Source organism: Chironomus tepperi, unplaced genomic scaffold (genome assembly GCF_022539635.2).
Source record: "Chironomus tepperi strain 1889 unplaced genomic scaffold, CSIRO-AGI_Ctep_v1 contig_74, whole genome shotgun sequence".
Taxonomy (NCBI): Eukaryota; Metazoa; Arthropoda; class Insecta; order Diptera; family Chironomidae; genus Chironomus; species Chironomus tepperi.
In genome coordinates, this window is record NW_027226196.1 from 1,727,396 (window position 1) to 1,748,259 (window position 20,864).

Consider the following 20,864-nt stretch of genomic DNA (forward strand, 5'->3'; position numbering starts at 1 on the left):
AGAGATTTTTCATTGAGTGGTGGCCCAATTTCATGCATACTTACAAGCAGGGTTGGTCAAGTGTCTTGTTCTGTCTATTGATTGTCATTCTATAGCTATGGAGAGTTGATTACGCAATTCAAAATAAGACAGACATCAGCTAGCTTTCAATGGTTACAGACAGCAGTCTAGCAACTCTACAAGGGACGTGGACCAGGAATTCGCTTCTAAAAGCATCAAATTGAGGAACTTTGAATACAAATCTTAGGAATGAAGTCGCGAAGTATTGATTTAGCTTAGATTTACCCAAGAATACTAGAATACAATGCAATTTCTGCTTAATGCAACTTCCATTCCAACTCTGTTGAACAACATCATTTAGGATTAAATAGAAGAAGTTGAAAATATGTCGTAGGAATTCATCTACATAAGTAGAATTCTTGAAATGACATGAACAAAAAAAGTTTGTTTCTTATAAACTTTCTGTACACGTAAAATATGCCAAACGAATAATTTAATGTCTGCCTTCTTATTCCTAAGAAGGTAAAAAAAAAAATAATTCTCAATTTGAGTAAACATGGTCTATTGAAATTTAAATTTTAATATGACCACAATATGATACACAGATGGTGTTTGATCACATGAAGTGAACAAGATTGTTGTGAAGGCTTTGAGGCATGAAAAATTACAAGAATACAATTTAAATGGGTAATTTTTTGTTCCATTAAGCATCCTTTTTTGCTGCTCACAAACTTTCCTTTTTGCTATTTTTTTAAAAGAAGAAAAAAATCTCAATTCCATTAAAGGCTTTTACATCCTTTTATGAATACACGAAACATGTGTTTTAATAGCAATCATTTGTGGCTTAATATACATACGCATGTCAAGCAATATTTCATTACATATTTAAAAGAAAAGGTAAATACAGGCAACGTATCCTCAGCTTTTTAATGCTCTTTTTCTTTCCAATTATTTTATGCTTTCTTTTCCTTTCTCCGTTCTTGTTGTATGGAATAAAGTATTTTCGTCAGCTGTATGTGTGCATGTCATGGCTGTGTAATCAACATCATGATCTCCTGAGACTGTGAAAGAACTTTTTTCTTCTTTATATCGTCTCTGTTTTTTTTCCTTTCCATTTCAATTTTTCAATGATAATTTTGCCCCGTAGAATAATGTCTTATAAATTATATTTGGATGGTAATGGATGAAATGAATTTAACGGCATTAGAAGAAGGTAAAATAAATAGAATATTTCTAAGCTGATTTACACGAATTAAAAATTGAAATAAAAGTTTTTTCAGCTTTTGGATAACTTTGCTGCTTTCAGTTTTCTTGGAAGTTTCAGGCAGGGTTGTTAGCTTTGTGGATAATATTTTGGATTAGAGACTTTAATTAGCCTTGACAATTAATGAATATTTAACGTATTTTGAAATTTAAAAATTTAATTTGTCATAGTTTCAACCCCCTTTCCTTTAAAAACATTTTTTTCGTGAAACAAAAGGACAAATTTTACAAAAAATCCTCAAATTTGTTTAATTAAAGCAGTAAATAAAGGTAAAGTATTGAATTCAACATTTATCTGACAACACTGAATCCAAAAGTAAATACCGTAAGAAAATTAGATCCAATTTAATCATCAAACGTCCATCATTTCTTTTTATTCTTAAATAGAACAACAAGAGCCAACAATAACATTTAAATTTATAGCAATTTGTAAACAAATCAATAAGGAGCTTTTTGTTAACAATCCTATCAAGTGACAAGAGATTGTACCCTAATTTCTCAAATCGTGTGTACATCATTTATTCAATAAACCAGACAGTTAACCAAAGTAAATTTATTCCTTCAGTTTTTTATCATCAAGAGACTGTCAGAAGTGAGCTGTATGTCACTAATTTAATATAAACAAAAGACGAGAGGAGAGGAAAAAATGAAGAAGTTTATCATTACTACTGTACGTACTGTCATGGACAGATGTACAGAAAAAGTGCAAATAAGTATTCAACTCTCGTTTGTGGATATAAATATCCGAGGATTTTCCACATCTTCGTTCAAAGTTCTTATATATAGACATCTCAAAACTACTGCATTTGACAGTAAAGTGTTAGATATACACAAAAAAAAAGTAAGTTGAAGATTTTTTTTTCTATATTATTTTAAATGACTTCATTATTCGTCTTATCAGCATCCTTGCCAGTTGTCGTCGTCAAGAATCATAGCTTCGTCTTTTTATGTGTAAGTTCTTTTCTTATTTTAGTTTGAATGAAAATTTTCAACTTTTATTTTCCATCGCGAACTTTACATGAAAAATTAAATTACATTTTCTCCGAGGAAATATTTCAAGGCTTGACGGTAAATATTGTTAGGCACTCGTACCATCTAGTAAAGATATACTATTCAACTTCTTAACTCTCTTTCCTCTGGCTTTTGCTCTAATTGAACAAAAATTACTCATTATTAAATTTCCAATTTTCATTTAAAATTCAAATTCTTCTGCACGCAAGTAGATGTAATGATGGTGGGGGATCAATCGTTTGAATAAGTTTGATGTTAGTAAATATCAGACAAAGAAGCTAAAGTGCATTAAAAGCTCAGTTGATAAGGTCTGGTCGCATGCGGTTCACGAAGACTGATACTAAATTTGAAGAGTCAGGTTCAAATCCTACAAATTCAACTAAGGATTTTGTGAAAGTTTAGATTCTGCAGTGTGTCAAGGAAGAAATGAGTAAATAATGCAACAGCTGACCTGGAACACTATTTACTAGTGCAGTGTAGTCCGAACTGTATCCCACAGCATCATGAACCCAATAGACTATTAACTGCATGCAGTATGGGGTTTCGAACGTTGCTTATCACCAAGATGTTTGGCACATACACGTTTCAACAACATTGCACTTAGTGTGTCATAGAGCATAGTTTGAAAAGCACTGACGTAAATATTCAAAACACAGACAATTCTTAACAAATCTCTCAAAACAATAACAATCAGTAACCAAACATTTATTCAAATCAAGAACCCCCAACCAATTATAGAAACGAGTAAGCAAAAAAACAAATTTTTCCCACTCAATTTTTAAGGAAGATTCATGAACCTTAACGTAAGCATGTTTTATTTCACATAAAAAAAGAGGTAAAATAGAATTAGAAAATAAGCAAGAGGAATGAGAAATTATAAAATCACTGTGTATAGAGGTATATTAAGGTGAGGAAAAAAAACAACTTTTGAACAAAAATTTTGCTTGGGTGGATGGAATGTGATAACTGGAGTAGAAAAACGATTTCTTACTTAGACGCGTGGGATTTTTTTTATCGCTTGTTAAAGAACGAGAAAAATGTTCATTTCCAGTCATTCGTTACCTTTCGAAATTGATAAATATTTTTTTTCTTTCACCTTCGAATCTTTCGCATAATTGACAGACACCATTTTTCGTCTGTTGAAGCCATTCAACAAGGAATTTTATGTTACATAAATAACAACGAAATTTTCTGAATAAATTAAAGTTGAACATCAAGTTTTCTTCATTTACTAAGATTTAATCATCAATGAATAATTCTTAACTTAATTTGATTTAATGTGTCTCTTTATATTTATGAGACTTCATACTAATGAGGAGTAATTGTGCTGTTCCTTTTCGGATGGTAGAGATATTTGTTGCTAAATTCTTAATGGATTACAAACCGAGGATATGATTTATGTACCATCCATTATTTTATATTTGTGGAAATGACCCTCTTTCGGAGAGGTAATCCTTATAATTTTTGTTAAATTGGAAATATTTGGGCTAGATATTTTATGGGATGCTCTTTGGTTGCTTATGATTCCAATTACTTATTTCTGAATAATTGATATTCAGAACCTTACTACAACTAAGATTCTGAAGAAAAATTATAATTTCCCACAACATAGCTCGAGTGAGATTCGAACCCACGCTCTCTTAATTGAATGTCAAGAGCTTTTATCTAATGAGCTACCGAGGGTGGCATAATGCTTACTTAAACAATTATTGTGTAGAATTAAGTTTATAAATAGGTATCATCCTAAATTCATACAAAATCTAACTCGAACAACAGAATATGTTCACCAGGACATCGTAAAGTCTCCAGATTAACAGCAAGTCACAAAGTTGTCAAGACGGCACCTTGCCTATCGGGTAAGATTGAAACTAATTTTAGATACTTATTCATTGCAGAGTGCGGCAACCTGAAAACCGAAAATTCGACATTTGATTGTCGAATTTTTTCTCAAAATTCGATGTTTCATTAGAAAATTTAAAAATAATTTGACAGTTAGCAATTTTGTAACAAAATAAATATATACGAAGTTTTCATTAGAAATTTTCATTCTAATACAAATTTCGAAGCTTCTAATATCTTAATACAATTCACTTGATGTGGTTTAACGTTATTTTGTGCATAAATTTGCTTAAAAATTTTTTGTAAACACTGAAAATTTTTTCAATATGTTTTGGAATAATCGGTTATTTCATCATAACGGAAATTTATTTTTTGAAAAAAGTAACGAAAAAAATAATTCAAACAAAAAAATAACAGAAATTTTTCAGATAGCCGCACTCTGATTCATTGATAGCCTAAACACAAATTCATAGATTTATACCTGAATCAGCTATTATAAGCAAGATCAGAATAAATCATTAGCTTTGACCTATCCATCGACTGCCCTAGGCAAACAATCTTTCTATTTCAAGAATCTCAAACCCCGACTCTATGTTCTTCTTATATTTTCCCCATCTAATAACAAAAATCCATTATAAAAAGTCAAATTCTAATGAAATTGTAGGAATAAAACAAGCATTTAGATGGTCCACGTGTTGAAAATCCCATACAACAAAGTTCAGCCTTCCGAATAATAAATTCAAATATGCTTCGATGGTTCATAAAATTTTCGATCTAATTTTATATCCTAATAAAGTGCCTTAAACATCAACCTTAAAACATTTTCATACACTTTTGAATGTATCCATTAACAAAAACCAAAAAGTTAGATGAAAGTTCCTTCGGAGAAAATTCAGATTTTACGAGAATGCATTTCGATAAAGCAACCCCGGTGTGTTCTCGTGTGTCTTAACCTGATTATAGTAACATTCATAAATAGTATATTGACCACAGACAGTTAGTCCCAATTACAAAAGAACATTACATGGTCATTCTTTTCATCAACAGCGATGAACTTTACTTCTTTTTTTTCGTGAGATTTAATCAATTCGCCTTTTTAGAAGTTAAACAAAATGTATTGAATACAAAGAAATCCTGTCGACATGCAATGAACACATTATTATATACAATAGTTTTATGATTCTTTTTTTTTTTCGTTATGTTACAGTGGAAAAAATTCTCCGTCATGTAAAACAAAATGGAGCTAAATCATTACTATAGAATCGTTAACAGACTGAGCGTGTGAGTGCTTTTTTGAAAGACGTAACGTAAAATGAGAACAATTTTGTTAAAAGAGTTGTTCAGTTATGATGTCTTCAATGATTTATGAATGCTAGACCTTACACAGTGTTTTCCAGACTTATCTGTACCATGGGCACATCTTGGTGTTAAGCGACTGATCTAGACATCGAACAACACTAATCTACCATTGCAGTAAGAGCCAATCCCTTAAAGACAATGAAGGAGTTCTTTAACCAAGAACCATGGATATTCTCATACAATCAATGTATTATTGCTTAAATTAAATTTAAATTTTTAATAACGGTTAACAACCGTATTATGTTGTACCTATGAGAATATCTAGGACCCATTCACTAATTACGTTCGAAGGTACGTCAATCATCAAACTATCTTGTGATAGACGTAAAATATGAATAACCCCCTAAAAAAATGAAATGAATAGTTCTCAGCATATATAAAAGTTCGCGAGAAAAAATGAAAAGGAACATCGTACATTGGCTTTTTTTAGCGCATTTTTGAAATTTTTTTCAAAAAGGTAGCTTAATAAGACACAATGTATGTCTGTTCGGCTGACGATAAAAACTTTTTATCTAGACATCGTAGAGAGCTCGGAATAGTTTTAAAAGTTCAGTTCCATAAAGTTATTACGGCCACGGGCATTTAAAAGTTTCAAATCTACGCATAAATGCTATAATTAACAAATTTTCATTTTCATATTCAGCAACAACAAAAACAACAACACGTTTTTTCATTGTTTTACAGTGTTCTTCAATGTTTTTTGATGTTTTTACAGTGTTTACTGAACAAAGTTTGAATTTTTTTGACCGTTTTGTGGTTTGAATACTGAAAATCCGTTAAAATGATGAAGTTCCTAAATTTCTAGTATGGTGACTATGAATTAACTGCATCTGGTTTTGTTGGTCTGGAAGTGATCTGAAACTTACTGGATCTTGTTATTTAGATCTGGAAGTGATCTGGAACTTGTTTATTAGGTCTGGAAGTGACCTGGATCTCAATGGATCTCTTTTTGAGTAGGAAACTTAATATCTATTATCGATTACTGATCGCTGGGACAAAAATGCGCTTAAGTCCCTCGATCAATAACACGAGGACTTTTGTAATTTTTTAAAAAAAAAAAATAAATATCCATGATAAATGAGAGGAGAGAGTTTTGATGGCGACTATTAATCTTTTCACAAGAGCAACGGATAAGCACTGGTGAGTTTGCTTTTGAAATACGTGTTTGAGGGAAGCTTTATTGACCAAAAATATCATTTTTCTATTGATTTTTATTTGAAAAGTTTAAGTTAATATTGACGTGGAACGTATGAAGCATAATTTTTTGGCTAGAATCTTTGTGAAAAGTTTATGAAAGCTTTTTTAAAAATGAAGCATTCACACATGAAATATAAATCAAACCGCTATCTCAAAAGTCGAAGATTTATGGTAAATATTTGAACGAATTTTTCTTCTTCTTTATACAATGAACATCTGGTTCAATCGGTAATTTTATTGAAGCTTTGACTTCATAGCTGCAATGAATTTTGTAGAAAATTGATGGGTTTGATGATTTTGGGTCGGGTAAATGTCAAATGCTTTTAAATTGGGCAAATTTTGGATGTTTTTGTTGAATATTCGGAGTTGTTACTATTGGAAACTAAAGATAGCTAGAGATTAGAATTTCTTTATTTTTTTGGCAAGGTTCTTGTAGCTTATTTGTATTTAGAACTTAGAGGATGTGGCCTGGATATGCTAATGTTAAATCCGCATAGATCTAACGTCACGCTGTGGCAAATATTAGCTTTTGCCATAAAATTGGACCAAAAACAGCCGTCATGGAGTCTTTATTGCATCTTTACGTCTTGTCGTTAACACGACGAAGTAGCGGCACCCTAGTGAGTATGTTGTGTTGCTTGAGATATTAACTCTTGATTGCTTCAATTTTATTAGATTCATATACTCTAAATGATCCAGAATAAGACTTTACATCCGAAAACCACAAGACATAGGTCAAGTCTTGCTTTACTGAGAAACAAGTCTAAATGGCAACTTAATACATAACCTTAAATTTTTCTGCTCAATAACAGCTAAATAATCCAAAATAGAACTAAATCCCTCAATAATTTCCATCAAATGATATGAAGTATTAAAAAATTTAGAGTAAAAGCTTCCAAATTCCTTCTAAACAGAGCTTAAATATTTTAGAAAAGTTGTTCAAAGTTCCAAAACAGCAAAACTAATTAAGTAGTGGTTTATAAAGATTAAATTTCTCTCATGAAACTTTAACATGAAATATGTATCTAAAAATCAGCAATAAAAATACGTATAAGAACCCTTTTTATTTGCGAGAGGAAAAAAAAAAAAAACTTCATCAACATCTCTTGACATGAAAAATGTTTCCATTGAGCTGACTTATATGATATCGATTTTTAGCTTTCGTTTTTATTTTGACTCAACATACACAAAAAATGGAAATACTATTTTTTTTATTTCATATTAGTATCTAGTAATTTCTAATGGACATCATGAGTGAGAAGATATCCGAATGGTGTTCTAGGATGCGTCGGAATCGATGATGGATGACTAAACAAGTAGAAGATTGAAAGTAATGTAACTTTTAGCATCTGCTTATGACATCAATCATAAGGCTTTTGATAAAATGTGACACAAATTCCTTCTTTATTCTTTTCGCATCGTCTCTTCATTCATTTATGGAGTCGTTCGTAAATGACGACCGTTTGGAACATGGTGTTCATACATGGTGCCAAATATTCAGCAAAGAAAGTGATTAATGACTTTGGTAGATGCAGCAATTTGGCTAAACTGCTGCCCAATGCGCTATTTCGATTAATCAATAAGCTAGTGACTCATTGCCCAACAGGCAAAGTACGAGTCAAATCCGCCGTCATGGTGCAATCAAGGCAACTTCGTGTCTTGCCGTTAAAACGGCGACGTAGCGGATACTGTGTGTTTCGCGGAATATAATCAAGACAATGCTTGAATTTCGGAATATCTTTGAAATCTGATTGCTCCTATGTCATTGATCACTTAATCACATACATAGCAACCCAGTCACTCAGAACGACTTGTTCTTAACCCGAACCCTTAGTACCAAGTAAACCCCAAACCCACTTAACTTCAACGTATCATTAGTGAACGATTCCACTTCAGAAACATATTTTAATGATGAAATTTCGCAAAATAAGCGAATTGGAAACAAAACAAAAAAGAGGGAAATTTAAGGAACAGCATAATGTAGATGTTAGATTGTATTACACATAAACCTATATTTACTTACAATGAAAATCGATAAATGTAAAGAGAATTCCGCTTTTCAAAGTCTTTTTTTCTATTATTTTCCTCTCTTTCGTCTCCCTTTTATTGCTCTTCCATGAGATTTTCAGCTGATTTTATTGATTTTTTTCTTCAATGCGCTTCTGACCTTCCTTCTGTATCCAACGATAATGCACTGTGCAACTTTTCAATTTCTTTTACACACACCTTAAAAAAATTTCTACTTTTTGCACCAACAACTTAATTTTTTTGAATTTAATTTCCCGTGACTTTACGCTTTACGATTAATTTATTTAATTCACTTGATTTCATAAGAAAATTCTTTAGTTTTGAAATTATTTTAATATTTTCCGCTTCCTGTGATTTACTCACATCATAATTATAACTAAAATTTTTATTTTTTCATAAATTCACGAGCTCTATCGACACACATTTTGACATTTTCACAACTTTTCTACGAATGAGCAAGAAAAGATTGTAAAAATTACATGAAGGAAATTTTGTACCAGAATATTTCCTTTTCATTTCCAACATTCCAATTGCCTGTGCATATTGGAAAGCTCATTTTCAGGATGATATAAGCAAAAATCGTAAACATAAACAATTGGAAGAGATAAAAGCACGTGGAGATAGAAATATAAAATTATAAACATTGCACTGGATTGGTTAGTCTCTTATGTCTAGATAGATTTTTATATTATTCCATTGTTATTTCCATCTATGATGTCTATCTAATATGGAATATTCTATTTTCCAGCAAAATATTCATTTGATGTATGTGAAGTCATTCATTAATAAATTTCAGTTGTTGATTTTTTGAGATATATTTGCAAATTTAATTCATTATAGGATGTAAGGTGTTGACTTTGTAGATTGAAATAATATCTAGAAACTACATATTTACAATATAATTGCTTTATGTGGGAGATAGTACAGTTTGTGGTATTGAACAATGTAGTTTCATCTTCTTATGTATCTAATACAGCAAATTGCTTAAGGCTCATAAATAAAGCCTTTACAAAAATATTATACGCAAAAATAACATGATCGTAGGAAGCCATAGGAAGAATAATATTGATGAAATGAGTACGTTAGGGCTTTATTAGTCTTGATATTTAACATTTTGATTAAAAAAGGGTCTGAAACTATGATGATAAATTATTGTTTTGTCTTTTTTTAAGTTTCGTAGATAATTTCTAATAAAGATTAAAGTTGGATTATTGGCAGTTGTAATTTGACAATAAAAATACTATAGCAAGTCTTCCTTGTATATGTGCATTTGCAGTTTAATTATAATCATTTCCTTACGGATCTATAAATTCACAATGATGTTTATTCTTCGGAGTTTAAATATAGAATGGCATTTTATTAGAAAGTGGGTTTCAACTATATACTATGTTTACAATTTGAATTCTAAATTAACGTTATAATTCTATTTGTGTCTAATTTTACTTGATTTGATTTATTTACTGATTTGTAGACAAATCAGGTAACATTTTGAGTATTGACCCTAGAAATACCAAATTATATCAATCATAAATGAAGACTATCAAAAACCAATATTTGACACTACTTGCTCTCCTAAATATCGAATGCCTCAAGAGTAAACAATCCTCAGTTAACCTAAATGTTACACAAATTTATCCTCCTTATATCTCTCAGCAACCACATTTAATGACCATCACAAGAACAATAGCTTGAACTTTAACATCAATTATTGCTTTCCATCCCTTCTGATCAAACAGAAAGTTCCATAAAGTTATGTAACAAAAGATGAAAATTGAGAAACGTATTCGATATCATAGTCGAGTATTATCAAATGCTTTGTTTTTAATAAAAAATTCATAATCTTAACGAAACAGCGAGCAACAAGAGTGCAAAATTTTCAATCGAATACGTGATGGGAAAAAATGAAAAAGATAAAGGATTATACTTTAATATGTGTATTTAAAATATTTAATGTAAAGATGAGAGAATTTTTCAATTCATGTATCTTTAACAGCTCACCATAACGTCGATTACAATACACAATACACTCATATAAATAACCTTATTAAATCCTTAAAGAGCAATAATCTCGATTAATGAAACTTTATATTTGTGGGGAATCTGTTCTATCAGCAAACGATAGCGATTATTTCCACCACATAAATTCTAATAGAGCATAGAAAAAATATCCCAAACTTAATTAATACACTCGAGAGTGCATCTCAGTCGGATTTGAAGAGATACAATTAAAAGACAGAATGATCTAAAATATTTTGTTATTTATGTGTGTATGTCTTACTCTCAACTCACATTGTGGTGCTGTAATCTCATTTTATTCATTCATGTGTAATATCAACAGTAATAAAGATGGAAAGCAAGAAAGAAAAAAAGTTTTACGACAAAATATTATCCTTACATTCTTGAATGAAGTTGTCGCTCTACATCTTCCATACAGCTTTTTTTTCACTATACTATACGACAATACAATGATATTTCGATTGGCTGCCTGATTGAATCTTTATGGTTCTCCATAGCAATATCTGATAAGTTGTGTTCCATAGTAAACTAGTTAGCATCCAAAACGTGCAAAATTGGTTGTTTTTCATGTTGACTCGAGAAAACATCATAAATACTCAAAAGTTTGCAAAGTCAGTGTGCATTGGAAAAAAAAATTGTCCATTTTCATCTAATATAGGTCGGATGTACACATCTGCACAGATAGACGTTAAGTCATTATGCATGATATCCAAAGAGAAGGCAGAGTTTTTTCTGGTCATTTATGGATTGCATCAGGCAAACGAAGCAGTTTTTGAAACATTAGACCATAATTGTCAGATAGCAGAAATGTACAATAAATAGGATATTGAGGTTAGGATTGTAGATAAGTTTAGAAGATTCCCGGACAGAATGCAGTGTTTGCTAGGACATCTCTAAGTCTTCGTATTAACAGTTAAACGCAAAACTGCTCTGACGACACCGTGACGGCGGATTTTGACTTATTTTGCAGTTCGTCGCATTGTGCTATTTGAGATTGCAGGTTAAGATGACTCAAAAATAGAAAACATTGAACAAGGATGAATCATATTTGATTAGCGGAGTCAATCAGTTCTTATGTGATTAAATAATGTAATTTTGAAGTGCTTATATTATCATTTATGGATCATCAAGCCATTAAAAAGTCGTTTCTCATGTTGATATGAAACTGTTAAAATTTTTGAATTTGAAGAGTTCGTTATTTTTCAAAAACATTCAGCTACACTCATTCTAGATGAAATAATGCCATTTCTGTTCCAATTCCAGTCAACATTGTTCTCAAGATGAACAATAAATGCGCTACCACTAAACAATCTAGCTTTTATTCAGTCAACACCCATAAAAGTCCTCTCTTATTGTGTATAAGCATCTTATAATGTTACTAGTAACCCCATTTAATATGACATTTCTTTTTCTCTAGCATTAACAGGGCGAATTGTGTGAGTGGGTAAAGAAAATGAATTGAAATAAAGTTTTGTTGCTGATGGTGCTTAACATCTCTCAGTAGCTCTTTATCATGTTGAAAGCTTTGGTGAACACATACATATGGGTACTTTAACAGTCAACCGCTGCAGCTATACACATTTGTGGTGATATATTATTTAAAAAAAGGTTTAAAATAAAAATGGAAACCTTTCAACAATTTTGTTGATAAAATATGAGGCTGATTATTGGCATGAACGTAAAATTGTGCACTCAATTGACTTATTATGTTGGTTAAAGGTAAAAAGACATTAAGTTATTTGGATAGGGCCTTGAATAGAATAAAATTTATATAACTTAATCCCAAAGCTAACGCACGCTATCCTGTTGTTATCTTGATTCCATTGTTTTATTCAATTTTATGCTCATAAATGCACCCCCCAAATACAGCATAAAATTGTTACGCACGTAACATTTTTATAAGATCCCCTTTTTTCGTCTTATTTTCTTTTCTTTTACTAAAGGAGAGAAGTACATATGTACGGTAAATTGAAAGGGAGAGATTGGTACTGGTTGGGGGGTCTTTGCTTAGGATAATTGTTAGGGTTGAAGAAATCGAACTGAAATGAATTTTTCTGTAATCTTTAAAGGGGTTGTTCACTTATTATGTACAGGGATACCACATCAGTGCCACGAGACAGTCATGTTTCCTAAAATTACCATGTCACGTTCATGACACGTCAGTCATATGGCTGTCACATGACTGACATTAACGCGAAGCGCCGCTCGGTAACCGCAGTGGTGAGCACCCTTTTATTTTTCACTTCACCAATGGGTGGTAAGCCTCTACACGGCATACGGTTCATGCCAATTCTAAGTATTTTTGGCAGCAGTGTGCGGCGACACACAAGTTGCGCATCACTCTTGTAACGCAATAAGTGAATTGTCACAATACATGAAATTTGACATTTTAAAATAAAACTTGAACTATTCAAAGCTATGACCCCCTCTTGTAAATGGCTAAAAAATGAAGGGTATGAGAATGGAATGCCATAAATAAATCTTAATTTTCATCTCCAAGCGTAAAAGCATCGCGATGATATATATATAAACCATTATTGTTTTTTTTTTCTTTTATTAAATCGCAAGACATAAATTTTACAAGTATTCTCATGAACATGAAAGGAGATGAGGAAAGTTTACAGCATAAGACACACAAAAAAAGTAATGTAAGGTGTTGGACGATGAAGAACAATGGGGATAAAAAGTACTAAAGAGACTCAACATATATCAACTAATAGTAGAGGAATGAGTAAAGACAATGCAAGAAGAAGAGTTGCTAATATGTGAAAAGTAAGCTAAAGTATGTCAAGTGATAAAGTAAGAAGTTTTTGGATGTATCCACATCCAATTCCCAATAGGAAAAGTAAACGTGCTTGTTATTAACTTCAATTATAAGATGTGTAAATATTTCAACTGGATCTCATGAGATACTTGCTTGATAATAATTTAAGTCATCAAAGAGTGTATAAAGCATTGAGATATGGCAAGAATAATGATGTTAATAATGGTGATAATATGTAGAATTCAGAGATTTTTTCATATGATTTATGGCACTGAATTCATTTCATAGGAGAAATGAGGTGTGTAAATCTTATGTTCTGATTAATAAAGCACGCTTCTTACTACTCACATTAATTGCTGATGTACGCATGTTGAGTGATAACGGTTATCAGGAATAATTTTGAATTTTTTTCTTCTAGTACATTTTTTTCCCGCGTTCAGAGTTGTTTTGTTTTGATGTTACTTATCTGTTTGCTCCTGCTATTCTTGTGACGATTAGTTCCTATTGAACCACTGTGTATCTATGATTCTTATAAATAACTCAGAAACTGTGCTAACCTAGGCTTTTAAAATTCTAAAAAATAAATTTTTGGCGGATTTTTTTCTTGAAAAATTCAATTTCACACGGTAGTCAACTACGACTTTGATTCAATTTTTAAAATTCAAATAAAAAATGTCCGTTGAAATTAAAAATTACAAAAACAACAATAGAAAAGTTCAGAAATCAACATACGAGAAGAAAAATTGGAATTTCCCCGAACATTCATTGAGCTAAGCTCCGCAACGTAGATAACAATTTCAAACAACGCATTATGTGCTACGTGCGCAATCTTACATCGCCGAAAGGGCGTTTAAAGAAGTTGTGTATATATATTTGGTGTCTATGCTCTTTGTAAAATGAATTCTCAAGTTAGTTAGTGAGAAAACTTTGAAAAGAAAAGTTAACAGAGATGTAAACACAAAAATAAATAATTAATATAATTATTATAAACAGCAGAAACACTTGAGAATAATCAGAAATTAAGGAAATCATAAATATTAAAGGTGCAAAAGATATCAACAAAAAAGTAAATAAAGAAAAAAACAACGAAAAGTTAATATAAAGAATATCTTGGTGAATTAAATTAATAAAGAGTGCAATGCAGCTTACAAATAGAATATTAACCACAGTTGTCCTCGCAGGTAATGTCATTTCTATTTTCATATGCAATTGCGAAATCTGACATACATAAATTTTATGCTTGCCTGTTCGTTCTCAACTTTTGCGAGAATTTCGTCTAAATTTACTTCCAATTTGTACCTAGTGATACAATTTGAAGTCATCATCCCATTCGTTCTTATCAATCGTGCAAATACACTAAGTATAAGAAAAATAAAAATCAAAATGAGAGCAATTTTGCCTCAATTGAAGTGCTTTATATAATATATAAGCTATAGCTGGCTGGTGCACAATTCAAGTTTCTTAATTAAGCCTGCATACATCGTGCTAAATAAAATAGAGAAAAAAAAAAGTGAATAGAAATTTTTTTCTGTTGCTCTTACAAAATTTACACAATCGCCGGCTCGTTGTCATCACATCGCGTATATATATTATTTTTTAGAGTCAATGCCAAATTCATGATTACTCGTTCTTCTTATAAGAAGTTTTCTTTTTCTATAATTTATGAGAAATGTGATTCTTGATAAGGTACAAAAAAAATTGATAAAATTCTGATTAATTCGACAGAATAAATGGAAAAGTTGTGTAATACTCAAATTTCTATCATGGAAATTGTTTGAACATTCTCAAAGTTTCTTGTTGATAAAATGAAAATAGGAGCACGAAAAATTTTGACATGATCTGCTGTTTATTTTCATTTATTTTTAAAATCCACGCATTTTCTATATGCAGAGGGAAAAGTGGCACAGAAAGTCTCGTGAATTGAAGCGAATTTTTTGGCTGTGCAACAGATTGTTGTTGAAATTATAAAGACTGCATTACTAAATTTTAGAAGATTCACGAGTGAACTCATTAAAAGATTAATTTGATTTTAACGGGTTTTCAAAATTCAAATTCTAACGACTCAAAAATTCAAATTTTATGTTTTGCAAAAAAATTTAAAATTTTTAGCGTTTTTTGATCCATTTACATTTTGGAAATTTTAATATCTTTTCCATGCCAAAGTGACAACAAAATCCATCCTGATCTAATTGAATGTGTGAAAAAAATTGTAACACACAAGCCTTATTCCAATAAAGCATCAAGTAGTTTTCTTCTATTTGAAAAATATTTACTCTCTCTACACAAAATTCATCTGTGTGTTATCAGCACTGAGAATGATTCTTATTTCTCTTTACACACGACGGATGATGATTTATCAATTGTAGACTACATACATATATGTAAATTAGAAGCAATTACTGGGGGTACTTAAGAGAATAATCGAAAACATAGACTTGACCTCCCTGTTTGCATAATCTTATGTGTACTCGACACATACAGTCATGTCGAGCCTCCAAAAAAATACTCTTTGTTCAATTGCGTTACAGATTTGCGAGGATTTACGAATTTATGTTTAAATCACGTCATGGGAAAATTTCACAATTTCGACGTGATTCTATTATTATCCTTTAAGACATGTTATATCCCTTATCAATATCATCGGTTAATTAATTGAATTAAAAATAGGGATCACTTTTGGGTTTTTCCATTTGAAAATTAAATATAGTCTGATAGATAAAAAATTTTTAATCCTCATGGTGATTCTTTGACATTGAGGTACTAAGTGACGATAACTACGGTGTATATTTATAAATATAGTCACTACATCGATCCACATGCCTATAATATTTTTAAAACAATTAAATATGTAAATAATAATCGAGAATTTTTCCTGCACTATTTTCAGGCTTACGTAGAAATGCAAAGAGAGCAACGACTCGGGCACTTTTATCGTCAAACTACAATTATCCTGTCTATAATCCCGTTCATAACAAGTCAACATATGTAAACAACCATTCATTTCATTCGCATGCAAAGAACAACAAATTGCGCATCAAAAAAGTCTTGATTGTGACAAAACTCACGCGTTATGAGTTTGAGAAGCTTAGACATCCAAATTTGGATGCGAGTCAGCTAGAGGAGACGATTAAGAACCGCGGTACAGATCATGATGCCCTTCTGTATTATCATAATTTACATAAGACTGTAGAACGTAAGGTTGTTGATAGTTTTAGTCAAATGGGTGTTGAAGTGAAGGTTGTCAATCGAATTACAATTAACAAAGAATTATTACGATGGACTGATCTTATTGTGCCTGTTGGCGGTGATGGAACCTTCTTATTAGCAGCATCACGAGCCACGCCATTTTTCGTAGAAAATTCCGTCCCTATTGTAGGCTTTAATTCAGATCCATTACGATCTGAAGGTCGATTAATGTTACCCAAACAATGTACATCAGATGTCAATGATGCAGTTAAGAGAATCATTAAAGGAGAATTTGACTGGATGCATCGATCACGCATTAGAATTACACTGCTCAAATTTAATGGTGATACTCCAATTCCAGTTGATTTACATGAATTTAATCCGGCGCCCGTAGAACATAAAGAACTGATTGTATCCGAGCCAACATTATTAGATCAAATTAATGGTGGTGCTTATTATCCTGGAAAGAAAACAAAAGCAACTAAACGTATGCTGCCTTATTTAGCACTTAACGAGGTATGTCGAGCTATTTTTAGCAAAATATTTTGAATTTAAACTTCATTCCTGAATACTATTTATTATTACTTGTGATTGGGGGTCTCATCCGATTGATAAGATTTTTTTTTCCTACGCCGCATGATTTTACGTAGTTAAGCTGAGATTATAATTCATTGAAAATGTTTCTTCTTTTGTGTTCATAAATCATCTTTTTTTAATTTTTGTATTTTTGTCGACGTCCTTCCAAAATTGTCATGCGATTTAAAAAAAGAATCCAGTAGAATTAAGGAATCAAATTATTTGATAAATAATTACCTGATAAGATTTCGGAATAACCCAATACGTTTATATCCATCTGCGTAATGATACCAACAGATAATTACCAAAAATTATGATAGTATCTAGGCTAAAAATAATATCAAAATATTTTGTACATGATAATTGACATGTTATTCACTCTTTACATTTATTTTTTTGTAATTAAAGGTTTTTATTGGAGAAACGTTATCAGCACGAGTTTCTCATCTCCACATTCGACCCAATACAACACAAAAAATCACAAAAACAAAAAGCTCGGGTCTATGTGTATCGACAGGAACAGGTTCAACAAGTTGGCACACATCTATTAATCGTCTATCGACGAAAAATGTCGAAGATTTATTGAAAATTCTTAAAAATGGATCAAAACTCGACTTGAAAGGCCTTAATGCAGAAGCTATTTCAGATATTTATAATCAACAGCTGGTTTTTGAGCCTGGTAAGTAAATGAACATGCTTTAAACAGCTTTAATGTCGAATTACTGCGTAGTCGGTTCTTTTGCATAAGTAACGGTCCTTTTTTAAATTTAACGAAAATATCATTCAGTAAACTTGTGTTCAATTTAGTTCAGTTCATCAATTTGAATCTTTAAAAGCCGTTAAATTTTGAATTTTTAAAAGTCGTTAGAAATTGAATTTATTAAAAATAGTAATTTTTGATTTCCATGATTCTCTGTCAATTAAGTAAAAATAGAAATTAACATTTATGGACCATTTAGGCAAACGAGCGAATAAAATAGATTAGATAATGTGAATATTATTATTAATGTGTGACTTTAATTCGCAGATGATCCAAGATTGTGTTATTCAATAAGAGAACAAATTTGTGTTGGAGTATGGCCTAATCCAAAAGGTAAACAGACCTGAATAAATTCTAATGAAACAGTAATTTTAACAGATTATATTGCATTTGTTGTCATAGGTTTTGAATCACGTGATTTTGCTCAGAATTTGTACGTGAAAAGTCGATGTTTTGATGCAAGTAAGTTAATTAAAAACTTGATTATTTCTATGGAATAGATTATTAATTCTGGGATTTTTTTTCTATCTTTACAGGCTTAGTTATAGATGGTACAATTTGTTATCCATTTAATGATGGAACAAAAGCTTTCTTAGAAGTTTTACCTGAAGACGCTTTATTAACGATGAAGATAGGAGATTAAAAATGAAATATTAAGCTAGTTATGCTGTGCTTTACACGTGATATTGACCTTTCTCATACCTTACATATGATGCATTTGTTTTTATAAAATAATTATGTATACTATAGACTATATTTTTTTGACTGATAGCAGCCAAAAGTTTAAGGAACTATTGTTCATAACAAGATCATATTTATAAATTATTTTTAATATTAGACGACTAAGCAATAGACTTAGTTAATTTGTATATAGAATTTTTTTTTATTAAAAAAGATGATGCAAGCTTATACAAACTCAATAAAAAGTTACACATTAATTAATGAATTTCAAGTATGTTGATATTATTTTGCTGACTTTTGCTTTTTCAGGGATTTTGAAAATTTTCCAGCTTTTGCTAAATCAGCGGAGGTCGGAAGAGTCTTCTTTACTTTGAAATCTTTTTTCGTCAGGTCTAATTTCTTGAACTTTTTCTTTTTTTCTTCAACATTTTTAAACCTGTCGTCTTCAATTGCTATTTTTGGCTTATCATTTTTATTGGCTTGTCTTTCGATTTTACGTGCTGCTTTTCGTTCCTTTATTTTTCTTTTAAGTTCTCTTTCCCATTTAGCCTGTTCTTCGTCTGGATCCTTGCCTTCTAATATCCATCGTTTCTTTCTGTAGTTCTCAATTCTTTCATCAAAGTCATCATTGTCGACTTTTGTCTCTGCTTCGTGAATAGCTACACTGACTTGCATAAAGATTCTCTCAACTAATCGTTGATCAATAAGATGTTCTTTAAGTTTTGTGTTAATTAAGCCTTCAATTTCAGCTAGAAATTCTAAATCTCTTGGGAATCTGAAGATGGATATTGCAAGACCTTTTCGTCCACATCTAGCTGTTCTTCCTACACGATGAATGTATTCATTAGTAAACTTTGGAAGTCGATGATTTAGAACGAGTTGAACGTTAGGAATGTCTAGGCCACGACTTGCTACGTCAGTTGCTATTAAAATCCTAACAATATTTGATTTGAACTTGCTTAGTGCTGCTACTCTCTCCTTCTGCCTCATGAATCCATGTAAACAAACATTGTCTAATCCAACTGAGTTTAGAGCTATTGACAACACTTGACAGTCCCTAAAAAAGTATATTACACTTAATGAATGAACAACATAACAAAATATCAACTTACTTCTTCTTATTTGTGAAAATAATGACATTTGAATCTGGATTGTCTTCCTTATATGATCGAACTACCTCAACAAGCACCATATCTCGATCGTAATCAGCACACAACACATATCTTTGATCTAGTGTATCTACTGTTTTAATTGTTGTATCTTCGGACCATTCAAAAACATTATCAGCTATGGGAAACAAGCTTGATTGTTTGAGAAAATCCTTCATTGTGGCTGAAAAGAACAAATTTTGACGTTCTTTTGGAAGAAATCTCTCGATAGTTGTCAGTGCTTCATCAAAACTTCCACTTAATACACGATCAGCTTCATCGATAACAAGGAATTTAATAGATTCGAATGACAGTGTATTACATCCTGATAAGTGAGCCTCTAAACGACCTGGCATTGCAACAATTATGTGTGGACGATTTTGAAGCCTTAAACTCTCCTGGATCTGATCAGTTCCTCCAGAAATTACACAAACTCTTAAATTCATCGGTTGTCCAGCAACTAAAAACTGCTCAGATATTTGATATGCTAATTCATGTGTTGGAGTTAGAATTAATGCAAAATTATGTGTCGGTTCTTCTGATAATTTTTGTAAGATGGGCAATGCGAAAGCAAATGTTTTGCCAGATCCGGTTTTTGCAGCTCCAATGCAATCTCTACCTTGTAACTGAACAGATAAATTATTAGCTTAATTAAAATATATTTTTTGTGAAATTTTTACTTACAATTTCTGGAATACATTTTTGTTGAATATCTGTAGGCGATTTCAATCCTAATTTTTTCATTTGTTTGCAAATCCATGGTGCACATCCAATGGATTCAAAACTGCTGTTATTGTTCATCTTTTACCTGCTAAATTTAATTTTTTTTTTAAACTTTTTCTATTGTTTTGATTATTTTGTGCATGCTTTTTTACAATAGGGGATCAACAACTTCAGGGTGCGACAACATAACAGGTAAAAATTCAAAATTTTCAAAAGTCGTTAATTTCATTGTTTTTAAGAAAATATGTTAATTATTTTTAGTGCCAATGTAAACTTTGCAAACTTTTTCCTTATAACACAACTTTCTGAAACG

At 31.2% G+C, this 20,864-nt stretch overlaps 3 protein-coding genes across 6 annotated transcripts in view; 1 reads left to right on the top strand and 2 right to left on the bottom strand.

The window, feature by feature from the left end:
* The window catches only part of Syn2 (Syntrophin-like 2), a 39,386-nt gene extending 30,258 nt beyond the window's left edge, over positions 1-9,128 (bottom strand). For all 4 annotated transcript variants that reach the window (XM_070633705.1, XM_070633701.1, XM_070633702.1 and 1 more), the window contains exon 1: positions 8,693-9,128. The gene's annotated coding sequence lies outside the window, so the exon portion shown is untranslated. The remainder of the gene's footprint in view (positions 1-8,692) is intronic.
* Positions 9,129-14,366: 5,238 nt separating this feature from the next.
* Nadk2 (NAD kinase 2, mitochondrial) lies at positions 14,367-18,914 on the top strand. The gene is made up of 6 exons (XM_070654010.1): positions 14,367-14,658; positions 16,365-17,179; positions 17,648-17,918; positions 18,267-18,332; positions 18,402-18,461; positions 18,536-18,914. Exons 1-6 carry the CDS (start codon positions 14,616-14,618, stop codon positions 18,640-18,642), a joined length of 1,362 nt encoding a protein of 453 aa, XP_070510111.1. The 5' UTR covers positions 14,367-14,615; the 3' UTR covers positions 18,643-18,914.
* On the bottom strand, positions 18,850-20,706 carry Dbp45A (putative ATP-dependent RNA helicase Dbp45A). The gene is made up of 3 exons (XM_070654008.1): positions 20,513-20,706; positions 19,793-20,454; positions 18,850-19,737 (listed from the first exon to the last, which is right to left on the bottom strand). Exons 1-3 carry the CDS (start codon positions 20,627-20,629, stop codon positions 18,963-18,965), a joined length of 1,554 nt encoding a protein of 517 aa, XP_070510109.1. The 5' UTR covers positions 20,630-20,706; the 3' UTR covers positions 18,850-18,962.
* Positions 20,707-20,864: the final 158 nt, after the last annotated feature.

Excerpts from the sequence above, each read along its gene's own strand:
- Nadk2 (XM_070654010.1), top strand. The coding sequence starts at position 14,616 with ATGCAGCTTACAAATAGAATATTAACCACAGTTGTCCTCGCAG. Across the intron at positions 14,659-16,364 it reads AACCACAGTTGTCCTCGCAG|GCTTACGTAGAAATGCAAAG; the intron begins GTAATGTCATTT and ends CACTATTTTCAG. Across the intron at positions 17,180-17,647 it reads CTTATTTAGCACTTAACGAG|GTTTTTATTGGAGAAACGTT; the intron begins GTATGTCGAGCT and ends TTGTAATTAAAG.
- Dbp45A (XM_070654008.1), bottom strand. The coding sequence starts at position 20,629 with ATGAACAATAACAGCAGTTTTGAATCCATTGGATGTGCACCATGGATT. Across the intron at positions 20,455-20,512 it reads AAAAATGTATTCCAGAAATT|TTACAAGGTAGAGATTGCAT; the intron begins GTAAGTAAAAAT and ends TTATCTGTTCAG. Across the intron at positions 19,738-19,792 it reads ATTTTCACAAATAAGAAGAA|GGACTGTCAAGTGTTGTCAA; the intron begins GTAAGTTGATAT and ends ATACTTTTTTAG.